Consider the following 15,481-nt stretch of genomic DNA (forward strand, 5'->3'; position numbering starts at 1 on the left):
TTTTTTTTTTACATAATTGCTTCATATCATCATATTTAACATATGTGGCTCTGAATCCAAAATCTTCCCAGTCCCCAAGTCCCTTCTTAACCTTGTCAATACTGACCAGAGAAGTTAGATTTTTCCGGATTGTGCAAACTTAACACAAATACATATACAATAAGGACAATAGTCAAATTAAGGCAGTGTATAATTCAATGCTACATGTCTTTTCTTCTCTTTTGTAAAGATCAAACTTACTGGATCAACAGAAAGGTGCATCAATATACAAAGTTAGGTGTAAACTGAAATCTACACAACACGTCTTTTAAGGAGCCAGATGGAGGAACTGATACGAACGAGTGATGACATGGCAGAATGGTTTTTAAGAAATGCATTAAAAGCTTAAGAGATCAGATGCCAGAGTTTTGCTGAGAGTGGACTTCCTGTCTTTAACACAAATTATAAATAGATTCCATTCCAGTACTTTTTTTTGTAAGACTCATTAACATTTGTCAATAAGAGAGGGGGGAAAATGGCTCACTGACATTGACATCACACAGGGTTGGCCCACATGCCAGAATTAAAAAAGGCACAGATTGGCCTAAAAAGTTGCCTAGAATAGCACATCAATCTTTTTCGGCTACAGGAACGTTCAGTCATCCTGGTCTGCGATCTGCCCACGTTATGAACTACATTTATCTGCCCAGGATCTTTTCCATCTTCCCCTCCCTTCATGAACATCCACGTAAAGTCCCACGTAACATCAAGCTTTTATAACTCCTTTAAGTATATGGGCTTAACTGATAGCAGTCATTTTCATTTAGCCCAACCTGTGGTGGCTTCCCCATTGATGTAGGCAAAGCCGGGAAAGTGTTGCATGTGCTCATATTCAGAATTTCTGCGCGTAGTCAAGGGGGTGTACATGTCACTAGAATTTCCGTATCTCGTGGAGTGCATGGATGGGCTCGTGTAGCAGGAGTTCGCGGCCGGCACCTCTGGCCAGCGAGGAGTCACTGGTGTGGGATGCAGCCTCGGAGTACTGCTCATCAAACAGGGCTCCATCCTGGATGTTGGGCTGTTGAAAGGGTACTGCAATAAAAGAGAAGAACAAATTAAAGAATTATTTACCGTACACTGAATTGTGAAGTAAGGGCTTGTGGTATCACATTTCCTTGTTTCATATAATCAAAATCAGGTGAACGAGCAGCCTTCCAAACCCTAGGTAACGTATTGAAGGGGGAATATCAGATATCCAGTGCCTGCAGTCTACTCAAAGTGTCAGGGGGAGTCTTGCAAAGGAGTCACAACATTTAAATATCAAATGAACTTACCAAAGAGCTAGCTACTGGCAGGTATATCTGGCAGCAGAAAAATAAATTGAATTTGTCTAGTTTTTGTCTCACAGCTTTTACTGGGAATCTTGCTGTTCAGTAAAAAACAGAGCATAAAATATTCTGACTTCTGCTCACTCAGCTAGGTTTTGAGGGAGGAGAGGAAAAGGATCTTTACTGCTGGAAAGGTGCCTTCCCTTTTAAATGTTCACAAGCCATCCTGCCAGTTTCTGCAGAAAAATTCTATGGCCTGGCCCCAGAGTGGGCAGCTAATTGGAGAACTTATCAGAAGAGTCAGGCAGAAGAAGAATCTCTCTATTCCCCAGCTGTTCGCAGTGACAGCTGGAAACTAGACACCAAGTAAGTTTGACAAGGGCCTCCCACTAAGGCGAAGATGTGCTGAGGATAGGACAGGCAGGAAAACAGAGAACAGCATTTGTCCCCTGTACCTACAGGCTGCCCAGCCACAAGAAGTAAACTGAGCTTATGAGTACTTGCTTACCACGTATTTATTTATTTATCGCCTATCTTGCAGGAATAGGTCATCTGTGTGTTCTGCTTAAGAAACAACTTTCCTTGTTTTGCCCTCCTATCATCCATCTGCATCTCAGAGATGGTGAGGATCCCTATTCCCCTTGACCTGCTGTCTATCTTCACATCTACATTTTACATCTTTTCGGCAGGATGGTTTTTAGCCACCACAGATGGTCACGGTGAGCATGGCAGAACTGGGGCAAATGCATCCATACACACAGGGCTGTACCTTTTATACGAAAAATGTCATAATTTTAAATTTTGTTATCTTGGGTTGTTTACAGCTGATATTTCCTTAACTAGTAGCTGTCTCCAGAGTAGGATGGGCACCTCTCCTGGATCTGCGCCTTACAAACCCTGCAAGCTGCATGCCAAAACTTTGTTCAGCTGAGGATGGTAAAAACCCTGCCCCATATTTTAGGGGGAGCATGGAGAGAAGAGCTGCTGTAGCTGTTGTTGCTCACAGGAGGGAGATGGTGGTGATTCCCAAGGGGCCTCATTACATTACTCCACTGCCGGATGGGGTGGCATTAATGGGTTGCATAAGCGGGTCCCAAGGCAATTACTGCAATGTCTCCATGAGGAGTTTCTGCTGACACCCTTCAGACCACAACCAGGAAGGCAGCCCTGCCTTGGAAAACGTTTTTGAACAGTTCACAAGCCTCAGGCAGCTCAAAAGCCACATGCTGGCCACTCCTAATTAAAGAGGAGAAAAAGAAGGCTATTTTTGACCAGTACACTGTAGTTTGTGACTTAGCATATTCCACCGTGTCCTGCGGAGACAGGCCAGTTAGCAGATGAGAGGAAGAGATCAAAGTTGTACCATGCATTATTTAGCATATACTCCTCATCGCCACAGAGACTGTGGATTTACCCATGCAATCAGTGGCTGAAAAAGGCTGGTAAATGACAGCACCGTCCCAAAATGTCAGCGCTATGGCAGGGACTGCTAACCCAGCTATCAGAATAAGCTGTGCTGGCAACACTGGACATGTGTCTGTACACGATCATCTAAGTTCCACCCAGTGAACTTCCAACCTCTCAGCCCAGCTTAGGCACCGACCACAGAAAGGTTTGTATTCCCTTCCAGAAGAATCAGTTATCAGACTTGTTAGCTTTCCAGAAGCTTCTCCTGAAGATCACAGAATCACAGAATTTCTAGGTTGGAAGAGACCTCAAGATCATCGAGTCCAACCTCTGACCTAACCTAAGATCAGAGATATCAGCACCCAGCAACCACAAAACTCGAACTTTGAGGTTTTATATGAGGTGATCTGAATTTAGGACCATGGTTTTCTCCATTAACTCACTAATTAAGGACAGGGCACCCTGTCAAGAAACAACCAACTTGCAAGTACTCTAAGCAAACATAAGAGGTTCCAGAAAAAGTTGAATATTTCTCATATTTTAACTTCTGGAAGACTAGTTAGTAGACTTAGAATGCAGTTTTCCTGGTACGCACAAGCAACACGTTGAAGTCATTTTCAGTCTCATGCCTGCTGACTGCCTTCACCTGAACATCCTGGAGAACAAAGCTCCCGCCCTAATGGATTCAGAAAAAGTTGTCATGTGCTTTGCTATAGCTTCAGAGTGGAATTCATGTCATCTAATGCTAGTTGTCAAAAAGTCAGGCATCTAATAAAAGATGTGCTTTTTCTACAGCCATGAGAAGAATTAATCCAACCTCAAATTATCAGACCTAAGTATTTAGGACAGAAGATGAGTGATCCTCAGAAGGTGGCTCTTTCCTTTGTACTGCTGCCCGTTGGTTCGGTTTACTCGGGCTAAATAAAAGTCCCTTTTCCATAGTTGTCAAATCCATGGCTGATCTGAGATGCCACAGAATTGTTCCACTGTGTACAAAATGTTTTGAGATGGCGGGAGCCAGGACCGGGATGTATCATTGGGAAAAAAAAACACATTACACAAACAATACATTTTAAACTCTTTTCTGTATGCCATCTGTGGAGCTGCAAGATGCAGACCAAGCTAGAAACATACTGCTTTGACTTTAGTAGTGTTTTAGTTGATAACAACTATCATGGCAGTTATCTTTGCCTTTACTACCCATTGATCTATACCTCAAATCACTGTAGATTCCTGTATTAATTAATATACTTAGAAATACATTAATCTAGACTTTTGTCATAATATACCAATGATTCTCTCGTTTCTTCCCAATGCAGTATTTGATCTGCTCTGTTGTTAAGCATAACAGAATGTTTCGCTATCCTGACCTGGTGCAATTTTCCCCTGAGGCCGTGACAAAGAACAGGGCAATTACTTGCCGTCATAGCTCTTACACATGGCAAGAGAAAGCCCGAGCTTCAGCCAGGATAATTTGCCACTTATAATTTGCAGACTGCAAAAACTTCATATATGAGCAAAACAAACAAAATGATTTTGGGGGATATTGTGTCGGATCTCCTGGTTGTGCATGGCATTATGTGGGAAAGCCACATAATGTCTTCTAGGCAGGTTGGCCGCACAAAAATGGTGCCATTTTCGGATTGAAACCTTGGCTCCCAAAATGAACTTCAGGATGCACTGAAAGGAAAGATAATCCCCCTCCTATTTGCAGCCAAGAGGCCACGCTAAGGCTTCTAAGAAGGCAGAGCTAATGGCTATGCATAAGGGGACAGGATACAGTGTGCTGCTTTTCCCCCGCATCAAGCGCGCCCGACGCAGCTGTGTTTATGAATGTGTCATGAATGTAAAAAGAGTAATTGCTTGAAAATAACATGGACTCTAAATATCTAGTATTTTACAATAAATTCTGTTATGACTGAATGCAAGATGGAAAGTTTTGTAATGGTAGGTCAGCTAATCGCAAATGAGTCAGTGACTTCTTTTTCCCTCCAGTGAAGAGACTATTGAAAGACAATATTTTTAAAGTACCCACTGGCCCCTGCCTGACTATTAACTCACCCAATGAAGCATCTATTCAGCCTTGTTGGAGTGTCCAAAGCATCGCCATCTGGGCGGATGCCTGCCCATGCTGCCTGAATCACCTTTCACACTCTACATCCGGTTTAATGAAGAGTGCTTAAGCACGCTGAACTCAAAACACTGGGGCCTAGTGATCTTTGCCAGATATAAAAGCGACGTTTGTTGGAGGGCTCTTGACAGGAAATTACCATTTTCTGGGTTAACTCACACTTGTTGCTACTGCTGCCGTTAGACCTAGACAAGAAGCTCTTTAAGTCTGGGAGACTTTAAGCAGATTATTGTTAAACCCCCCAAATGTAAAATTAATTCAATTTCTTTTAGTATTATTTTAGAAAATACTACATTAAATATGGCCTACCAAGAAGTGAAGATTGAATTCCTGCAGTGTGAGGATGGCAAATAATCTCCTTATTCTTACCCTCAGCTCCCTGGCTGATTATGCAGGGAGGTGAAAGGTGTCTCTGTCCAAACAGCAAAATATTTTCCTTATGAATGTGCCTCTGACTTTACAGTGCATTAGCTCACACTGCTGCAGAATGCTGTGAGTTACCAGTTGGCATTAGCCACTACTTTAAGATTTACAAATAACTCGCACCAGAAATTAGAACAATTGTGAAGAACTGGCCATACAGTAACTTTATAAATATACGCTCAAAATCTCAAATAGTGTCAAAATTGGAACTATCGATTTCATCTTTATAACCCTCTATTTGAACCTTTTCTTCACAAAATGAAGCTTATTACGTCTAATTAAATAGATTGGGTGAAATTTTCAAGTCACTCTAAGTGACCTTGGCACTTTGGGAGTGGCATTTGGAGCCTTATGAAAATCCTATTTGTAATTATTTAAAAAGAAGACATCTGTTTCCTGTTGCATTCAATACATAATTACTTGAACTACATTTTAATAACTCAAGTTTGTTATGAAGCCATACAGTTTGGAACAATAATTCCTGTTGCATGGGTGGGATTTGGATGGACTTTTTTTTTTCTTTCTTTCTTTCTGTCATTACTAGCTGTTAGATGACAGAACGGTTATTGGAAAGGGTGAATTATTCTTACTGCATTGGTATAGTCATAAGCTTATATTGTATATGCTCTGGATGAACAAGAACTTTCCCCTTCGGTTCCTTCTCTTATCTATGGAGTAGGTGGGACAGAACAACATGAATGGGTGCTAAAGCACTGGTTCTGTCTGGGAGATTTCTTCAGCTACTCCACTGGAAGGGAAAGAAGTTAATGCTTTCTTCCAGAGCTGCCCCTCATGTAAATCCTGCTGTAGAGGCTTATGGAGGTGAAGATGTGGTTGGGTAGAACTGTGGCATGCAACACTGCCCAGAAAAATCAAGTAGTGCTGCAACTCAAAGGCATTTCAAGGAAGCTGGGTGAAACCACTGTGGTCCTCAGAGCAGTTTAGGACAGGCATTGCACAAAGACTGCTGAAAGCTCCTTGAACTACAGCCCCGGTGCTGTGCCTCTGAGAGGTGCAGATCCAACCTACTGCTTGACTTGTAGTACTGCAACATTTTTCAGACTGTTTTATGCAGATTGTGTGAGTAAACCATGGACTGCAGAAGGTTCGTGGTTGTTTCTCAGTGAGGGGGATGCAAGGGGAAGGTTAGCCTGTTTTTCTGAGGAAAAGAATCTTATGAGATAGCCCTGTGAATTTGTCCCAACAACTTTAGAAACGGTCAATTTCAGCTAAATTTGATAGTTCTTTTGGGGGAGGAAGAAAGTTGCAGGGAGTATGAGATACAACAGGGATTAGTTTCTGGAAACTGCTTCCACCGTTTGTATTGCCCAGTAATTAAAGGGACTGAATCAGGCTTGGAGTTGTGGCTGACACATATATACATATAACCATAAAAGAAAACCTCTGACCCAAAGAGCTTATAATTTCAGGGTTAACCTCTCACCCTAAAGACACATAAAACATGCACAGTCTGCACAATGGTGCATCTAAATCACTGTTCTCCCAGGAAATAGTAGGAGACATCACCCAGGGAGAGCACACCAGCTTGGCCATGCTCTTCTCAATTCCAGCATCACAGTTGCGTGATTGTGGATATGCATCCCTAATCTCTGTTGCCCATTAACCTGTCTAATCATGTTTTGATCTTTATATTGTCTGTCTCTACACCCTGCTGTAGCAACAGAATCCAGAAGTTCACTATCCACCATGCTAAAATATACATATTTTTCTGTTGTATACCCATCTCCACTAATTTCAGTGAGTGCTGGTGGCTTCAATACTGTAGTTGATCTGCAGTTTGCCTCACAGACCAGCCCTGCTCTGGAGATTCATGCCTGCTGCAACCCTGTAACTGTCTCAGATTGCCGTCTTTTCTTTCCCAAACACATGCAAAAGCACAAATCATCCCCAGGGGAAGTTGTTTCCTCTGCATTTTGCTACCATGATGAACTATGAAATCACCTTTTGCCCAGCCACATACACAGGGGAAAATGGCAAAAGAAAGTCATGGCTTTAAGAGAAGAGACAAATGAGGTATGACTGGAAGGGTAAGTCAAGTGGCTTCTCTGAAATCAAACCTCAAGGGGTGAGGATCCAAATGTCATTATTAACCATCCCAGGGTGCTACCTCATAGACCTTTAGTCACTTTGGCTGTGCAGTTTTCTTTTGCGTCACTTTATCCTGACTTTTCTTGCATCGAAACATTCAGAGAAGAGCTTAGATTTTGTTCTTTCTTACTAGCCAAGTATGTGAGACTTTGTTTTTTCTCTTTAATTATTATTAGTAGTTTAATCATCCTTAAATCTCTTTGTTTGAGAGTTTAATCATCCTTAAATCTCTTTGTTTCTTGACTAGGAGAATTTTAGCAGCATATAGGTCAATTCAGTGGTGCTTTGCAGAGCAGGGAGCCTCTCATAAAATTGTATCATCTCACATATCTCATAAAATACTCTCCATGCAGAGACAGGAATCTGTAATAAATTAACACTTTATTACAGAATCACAGGATGGTTGTGGTCAAAAGGGACCTCTGGAGGCCACCTGGTCCAACCCCCCTGCTCAGGCAGGGTCAACTAGAGCTGGTTGTCCAGGACCACGTCCAGGCAGCTTTTGAAGATCTCTAAGGAGGGAGACTCCACAGCCTCTCTGGGCAACCTGGGCCAGCCCACCACATCCTCGTCTGCAAAGCTGCTTTCCAGCCAGGTAACCCCCAGCATGTACTGGTGCCTGTGGTCATTCCTCTCCACCGTATGCTTTATGCCTTGCTATAAACCCACTCTGACAACAACAACACAGCAGCACAAGCACTTGTTGATACAAATGTGCTACTCCCAGTCCCAGAAGTTGTTTAGCGCCTCTTGAGAACAGAGCGCCAGCTCGGGAACAGCTGACATTGGCCATGCTCCTGAGTGCAACAGGAGGCAGCTTTTAAAAACAGAATACAAAGGCTTGACTTCAAGGTGGGGACTGCATCTCAAAAGAATTTAGAGGGAAACACTGTTATGCCATTTCTGTGGCTCCCTGTTAAGTACCTCCATTTGAGATACTCCATTTGAAGGTGGTTACGTCACCTTGGCAAAGGAAGAAAAAGTAAAAGGTTAAAAAGGGCCTGTGTGCAGTATGGGATCTAGGAGTGCTTCCCAGGTCCAAATGGCTGATCTGGTGGCTTCCCGGCTGAATCCCTCCTACTTTCACTGAGATCAGCTTTGCACTGAAAGGCTGGGGAGCAGCTGCAACTCCAGCAGGTTCCCTGCTCAGCACAACGTGAGAGAAGAGGATGTCCATGTACCCCCACAGAGTACACCTGCCCTGCAGTGAACACACAGTCCTTAGGTAATTGCTGCATGTAGAGCATCTGTCATGAGAGAATCTATGCAGATTATAACCCTTAAGTCTGGAAAAGAAATGGAGGAAGGAGGTGGAAGGAATAATGGAGATCTACAATGTCTTGAATGGCTAGAGTAAACAAATAGGTAATGAGTACTCCCTATTCTTCATCACGCCCCTCCCCTAAAATAGGCCATCCAATGCAATTATAAGATAGTAGGTTTTAAACCAACAAGAGAATACATGCTTCATACAAACCGTTCTTCAGAAGTACAAAAGAGCTGAAAGAGAGTAATGGAGAGTGAGTTGCTAGAAAATACAACAGCCCAGCTGCTGCTTCCTACTCAGGACATCCCTAGGTCAGCCCTTACCAAGCACAGTGTGGCTATGCTGGTGAAAGGACCACGCTCAACCTACCCTATTACTAATACTTTTCCTCCACACATGCACTTCTGGCCATTGTTAGAGATAGAACCTGCATAAAAGGACCTACGATATGACATACTACGGCCATGCATTATAGTACTTACATATATACCATATGCTTGCTGTATATTGCACTGCATGAACAGCGATGCACATTCGTATGACGTGCATCTTTCTGTGTTACCAGATACACTGAAGTATAAAAACATATGCTGCTGCAGATTTCTCTAACTACTCTTCCTACCAAGAGTGTTACCCTTGTGATTTACACAGAAAAATGACTGCAGCATGAATTACTGTGTGTCTAAGGAAGAGGTGGAATGCTATTAATTGAAACATTTATGGATAGCCTGAAAGAGGATCAAGACCTGTTCAGCCAGGGTGAAATCTGCAGACAAAAGCTGTGATCAAAAGCCAGCCAAATGCAGATTGTGCAGGCAGATTAGATGGTGACAATGTGCAGGGGTTACCTTTGAAGGGTGTACCTCTCTGCTACACTTGACATAAGTTGATAGGAACACTCAAAAGTTTTTAGACAGAGCTGTTGTCTATTTTCTGCCCTGGCATCTGGTTCACCTAAAACTAGAGTCAGCAAACTTACAAAACTGATTTTTTAGTCAGTAGAGATCTGTTTATGTAAATGCATTGCACACCCTCCTAAATGATGATGGAATTAGCAGATATGATTGCATGCACTTCAGCACTGCTGTTTAGAGAGCTAAGTAGTACCAAATCGATCTGTAGATAATCTTTATTTTTTTTTTTATCTGTGTGCCAGGCTCTTGGCCAGTAAGCTGAGTCAAGAAATGAGCAATCAAGCCCGGAGTTACAAGGAAGCAACTGTTCTGAGAAATATTCACAGATGCTGATGAAAGAAAAAAAGTATTCGGATTAAGACCAAGGTTTGAACAGACTGTCCCTGTCAACAAAAAAGACTCTTAGCCATCAGTGGGAATTAGTCAGCCTGTATCACCAGAAGGTGACTGTTTTAGGCTCCGGCTGGGTTCGTAGCTGCAGAAATTACTTCATCAGAACATTTACTCCGCTATAAAGTCTTTTACAAACCATCTCCTCTACTGTTTTGCCTTCTTGTCCACCTGAAAGTCATTGATCTTTCTGAAACTGTGGGCTACTTATCAAAATCCCCATTTAGCCTACGGTAACAAAACACATAACGTTGCTCTATGAGCCAACCTAAGCTCCAAGACTTTCTCAGGGGTGAGAGGTAACAACATCCTCATGGGCTCTCACTAGTCAATTATGGGACAGGGTGTGAGTGAGCATGATGCCCACCACTGTTTCACTTCCTCTAAGACTAAGGGACCCAAATTATCCAGGAGCCTCTCCCTAAGATGGACCTGCTACTAGTCAGGTGAGATAGGCTTGTCTTGGGACTCCTGCCTGCACTCTTCAAGAGCTGTATGTAGTACAGGAGCTACAACTGTGTGACTTCTTCACCAGCACAGCCCCAGTGTAAGGATTCTAATGATAAAACCACAAAAGGCATCCTAAAATCGACACAATGCAATTATCACGTCAGTCTGCGTGTGAAGTTGGGATCAACATTTTACCTGTTTGCAAATACAATTTAAAAGATCTCTCATTCTCTTCTGCTTTCCCAGCTGTTCAGTCCTCCCCACTTCCACTAAATAAAGTTATTCCCTCCATCCCCTCTGCACTAATTCCACTTTTGTTGTTGTTGATGGTCTATAAATTGTATCTGCGAAATGACCCATCTTAAAGTTGTACCAAAGAAACAAACACAACTCTTTTTCTTTAGGACTATTGCTCTGGGCTGGAAAATAGCCCTAAAATAACTGACCTGATAAAACCCAGAATATGATGCTCTCTTCCTCAGAAAGAGGTTGGACTGACATGGTGTTCTTTCAGACCAAAATAGTAATTTATAGCTGCAGACTCAAAGCCACCTCTATTACATCCTGTCTGTTTCAACTCAGGCCCCTTTCTGGGACAAGGGCTCCCTCTGATTCCGTGTTTGTAGAGGAGAACTTACCCCCCACACAGATTTTTTTTTTCTTTGAGTTAATCCCCAGACCCTATCCTAAGGAGCTAAAGCTGATCCAGAGTTCTATATTTGTACTGAATGTAGATTACAACAAAGAATTCTTTTGAAGAGAGATGGTCAATGCCTCCACTTCTCAACTGATTACATTACCACAGCAATGCACTGCATCTCCTCTGGTTTCAGTACAGCGGCAGCTGTTTATATATTCATTGCAAATTTGGCTCCCTGTATTTTGATTTTGCAACGTCATGAGTCCTGCTGCAATCCCTTACACCATATTCCACTTAGAAAGTCCAGCAGAAAAAAATGTGGTTCCCTAACATCATGTTAGGCTTTGCAGGCAACAGTACATTATGTACTTCTGTTGGTTAAAAATAGCTAAAAAAGCATTTTTCATCAGGGCAAGCACCTCACAGAAGCTTGTTTAGTTTTAAAAATAATGTCAGCAAATTCCAGATTTGAATCAGTTAAGATTTTTCTTAAAGTAGTGTTTCAGTTTGTAGCTCCTTTCGATACGGAATAAGTACATTGATATGAGTTTGTTAGCTGCATTTTGCCATGAGATTACATATCAGTTTACAAGCAGCATGAGAAAAAGCATGCTAAATACAGGTTGAAATCATTTTGCTCTCATATGAAATCATTAAAGCATAGCTATTCTTCATGTATATCCAGGGCAGCTCAAGGGCTAGCAAGAGAGGAAAAAGTTATCTGACATCTGCATTTGTAGAGACAGCCTATTACAGAAAGAAAAGCATTTTCATGATTTTAATGTATGTTACTATTTCTATATGACATATTAACCAGGACATGAGTAAGCTACAAATGTATTGATCCCGCTTTGTTTTATTAATTTCTTGCTTAACTTGTGCTATGTCAGTGTGGCAGACAGGATATAAAGGAAGCTCCTTCTATGGTTGACAAATTTTCTAAACTGTAAAAGCCTCATTCTCCAGATTCATGGCCTTAGAGGTCATTTCAGAACTACAAATCATGTGGGTTTTCTCTGGTAAAGAGAAAGAGAGTAAAGAAAATTGGTGAGCCAATATTAAGTCAAAAATTGATGCACCCTGGAAAAACAACAACAACAAAAACCCTTGAGATAACAGGGTATGGCCTGTAGTGAAAAAACAATATATACAAACCTATTGTAGGACACTACTTAAACATATACACACTGTTCCTATTGAAGATACAGCAGCTGCAACAACTAGTTAAATCCTCACATCTCATATATTCTTTTTGATGGACCAGGTACACAAATGGGTGAGATGTTGTAGATTTATTTTTTTTCATGAGCTAGAGAATGATTGCTGAGCTGGTCCAAATGAGCACATTTGAAGATTATTTTATACAAATCCAGTATAGGACAATCTTCCCAGCTGATCTCAAAAAGCTTTAAGAGACCTTAAGAAGGAACAACTTATTTGAGATCACCTGGTAAACTGACGACCAGAATGAGATGCAGGTTTCACGTGTTCCAGTCCAAAGCACTATCAAATTCGTATCTTTGCATCTGGCATGAAACTGTTCCAGTCCAATGACAAGACTTAAGCATGGTGGTCCTTAATAGACTTGCATAACTTTCCAGTAGATGAAGCATAAGAGGCACCATGTTGTGGAATACCCCAATGTCATTACCTCCAGCCCGTATCTGTCCCTTGCAAGTCTTCCAGCAGAGCCCCCAGAACCCTCTACGCTGGGGAAGCACCAGGTGTGCGATGTGCTCAAGAGTGACCCTACTTTCGAACTGTTGCCAAATTCCATCTTCATTCTTAATCTGTGCTCTCTCCTACTGGCTTGGTTTTGTGAACTGAAATAGCCCTGAAATAGTTAGTGACGTCTCTCCTTACCATGTTGTAGGAGTCTATAGCCTACATTCTAAACTGTGGAATGGGGTCCCAGAGTTATTCAAACTATATGCAGAACTCACATTTTTGGCAAATTCCTAACCGTAAGTATTCTCAAAGGAGGGGCACCAGAAGAATTCCCTGTGGTTCCTGAATCTTCTTTCAAGCGTATTAAAACACTTTTATTGGTTGTTAGGAATCTCTTCCTGTTCCCATCTCCTAAGAAACATACAACTAATTATATTCATCTTTGTTTCAGCTACCTCTTAACGCCGAAACACGTTCATGATCCATATTGCTGGATTTTAGAGTTTAGTACTCTAAATTCACAAGCGAAAGGTATTTCTGATAAAAGAATCTCCCCTAGAATAGAAAGATATCAAGCTAATATCAGAAAATAAAAAAATAGGGACCATCAATGACTAGAGATGATTCAAACAGCTTACATGCTGATAACAAATGTACAAGTAAAACTTTACTTAAATGTTGGATCAAGCATTTTCAAGAAATAAATCCAACTTACCTGTGAAGAGCTTCTGTGGTAAGCTGAGTAATGAAGTGGTCCAGAAATAGCAGTATCATGCGGTAAAGATGGATATTGACTCTGCATTGGATGGGGATGCTGGTTGCTATAGCTACCGTAGTTGTAACTTCCTGTGTATCTAAAATTCATTAAAAACACTATTTAGTATGCATGTTAATTATATTCCCACTAATAATTCTGTAAGTTTTATCAGACATACAATTATACTTTTTTTTTTTGCACAGGAGAATGGTATCTTAAATAACCTTTTTTTAAAAGACATTTCTCAGCTCAGCTGGCAAGCAGGTGCCACTTAGGGAAATGATGTGTTCAACACAAAAACAAATGCAGGGACTCAGGATGTTTCTGTGACTTGTTGTAAATTGCAGACTCATTTTTGCACTTTCTAAGATTTTTTTTCCCTTTTATTATTATTTTTTATTGCCATGTTCTTAGTAAATTGCTATCCAGACTCAGGAAGCACGGCAAATTTAACTTAACTGTACTGTGGAGTTCAGCTATCTCCTTACACTGTGATCAGATGTTCCTTTTTTTGGAGAGGGAGAAAGATGTATTCATTTACATCTGAAGCATACAACATACAGTTTTGGTGCAGCTGACTTCAGAATAGAATGGGATTTGAGCTTGGAGAACCTGCCCACTTTCTTTTTTTAGTCCAAACCTTTGTTTTAGGACAGACAGGGGTAAAGGAGGGAGCAGTTTCCTTAGCTATAGAGTCAATGCTTGTTGGCCACCATTATCTAGGCCATTCAGTAGCAAAAGATGAATGGACACTTTCTGCATCCTCCCCATCTCTGTGTAGACATGTGAATGTTCAATATTAATTGAGCACAGAAGTTTAAATACTCTTAAAATATATGCTAGACTGAAATGAAACACAAAACATAATAAACAAAAAGGCAGACAACACATTGTGAGAGAGGGAAGACAATTATTTGTATGGATTTTACCTTTTTTTTTTTTTTTTTTTTTTTTTTTTTTTTTTTTTACAAAGTTCAATGTCATTTTTACACTGGATAGAGTTTAAACTGCTTTGTTATTCCTCTGGACTTACACTGGTATTCTAGAGATACCATGTCAAGTCTTACACCAGGCAAACCAGACAGCTTCAAAATGAGAGCAGAGTGCTCCATCTAAAAACTTTTTTAGGACTTAAGATCCCATGTCCATCTTCACTGTTCAACATTTAGCTCTCACTCTTATATCGATTTGTGTTTATCTGTAAATGTAAGTGGTTTCCATAATTACCTCAGACAAACTGGTGTTCACATGACATGACTTTGATAGGCTCTCTGTGGAGAGTGGGGGAGAAAGAAATGGCTGTGCCATGGAGTTGAAGCACACTGTGGTAGGCAGACATCCTGTGTTTTAATTCCTTCAACACAACAGACTGATAAGTAAAATTTGTAACAGATTTTTTTGGCAGTCTCACAAGCCTGACATTTCACAGAGCAGCCTTTTCTGTTTGAAGAGGAGACTTGTCTATCTTGTCTCTCCTGTAGTCCTGGAGGCCCTTGGATTCCCACCTAAAGCCAAGTCCCATGAAGCAGTGTCTGCACTTCATGCTCTCTCTAGTCATCAAGGATGCTCTGTCCTAGTTTGGAAGATACTGGTCTACCTCCTTCATTCAAAACCTCATTGCTTTTTGTCTCAAATGCACAGTTAATTCACTTGAGCATTGAGTTATAAACTTTCTTATTCTGTTTTTTTTGTCTGGTACTTTTGGTCCAGGAATTTCCCTCTTTCTCAATTCAGCTGCAGGAGAGAATACTGAAGGACATGAGGAGGAGATGACCATTCTCCTTCAAGGTTAGTATTTTCCTGCCTATCTGAAACTGCTTGGCTGGGGAACTCTAATTCTCTCTAAGATGAAAGTGCACCTGAAAAATCCCCCCAAAATATTTCTGCCAATTATTTCTGCCATGTCTTACAGTGACTTCCGAACAACATCTACAGTCACTGATTAACAGGGATAATAAACTGGTGCGGTTTCTTAGGGGAAGTCCAGATGGGAACTGGCAGTTACTCTGGAGTCTAGC

At 41.3% G+C, this 15,481-nt stretch overlaps 1 protein-coding gene across 2 annotated transcripts in view; it reads right to left on the minus strand.

Moving 5' to 3' along the window:
* RFX4 (regulatory factor X4) overlaps positions 1-15,481 on the minus strand; it is a 91,131-nt gene continuing 75,650 nt past the window's right edge. For both annotated transcript variants that reach the window (XM_032196972.1, XM_032196979.1), the window contains 2 exons: positions 13,422-13,560; positions 1-1,071 (listed from right to left, as the gene is read on the minus strand). In XM_032196972.1, coding sequence (XP_032052863.1) covers positions 799-1,071; positions 13,422-13,560 — 412 coding nt within the window. In that variant the 3' untranslated portion in view covers positions 1-798. The remainder of the gene's footprint in view (positions 1,072-13,421; positions 13,561-15,481) is intronic.

This window comes from Aythya fuligula, chromosome 1, assembly GCF_009819795.1.
Source record: "Aythya fuligula isolate bAytFul2 chromosome 1, bAytFul2.pri, whole genome shotgun sequence".
Classification (NCBI taxonomy): domain Eukaryota; kingdom Metazoa; phylum Chordata; class Aves; order Anseriformes; family Anatidae; genus Aythya; species Aythya fuligula.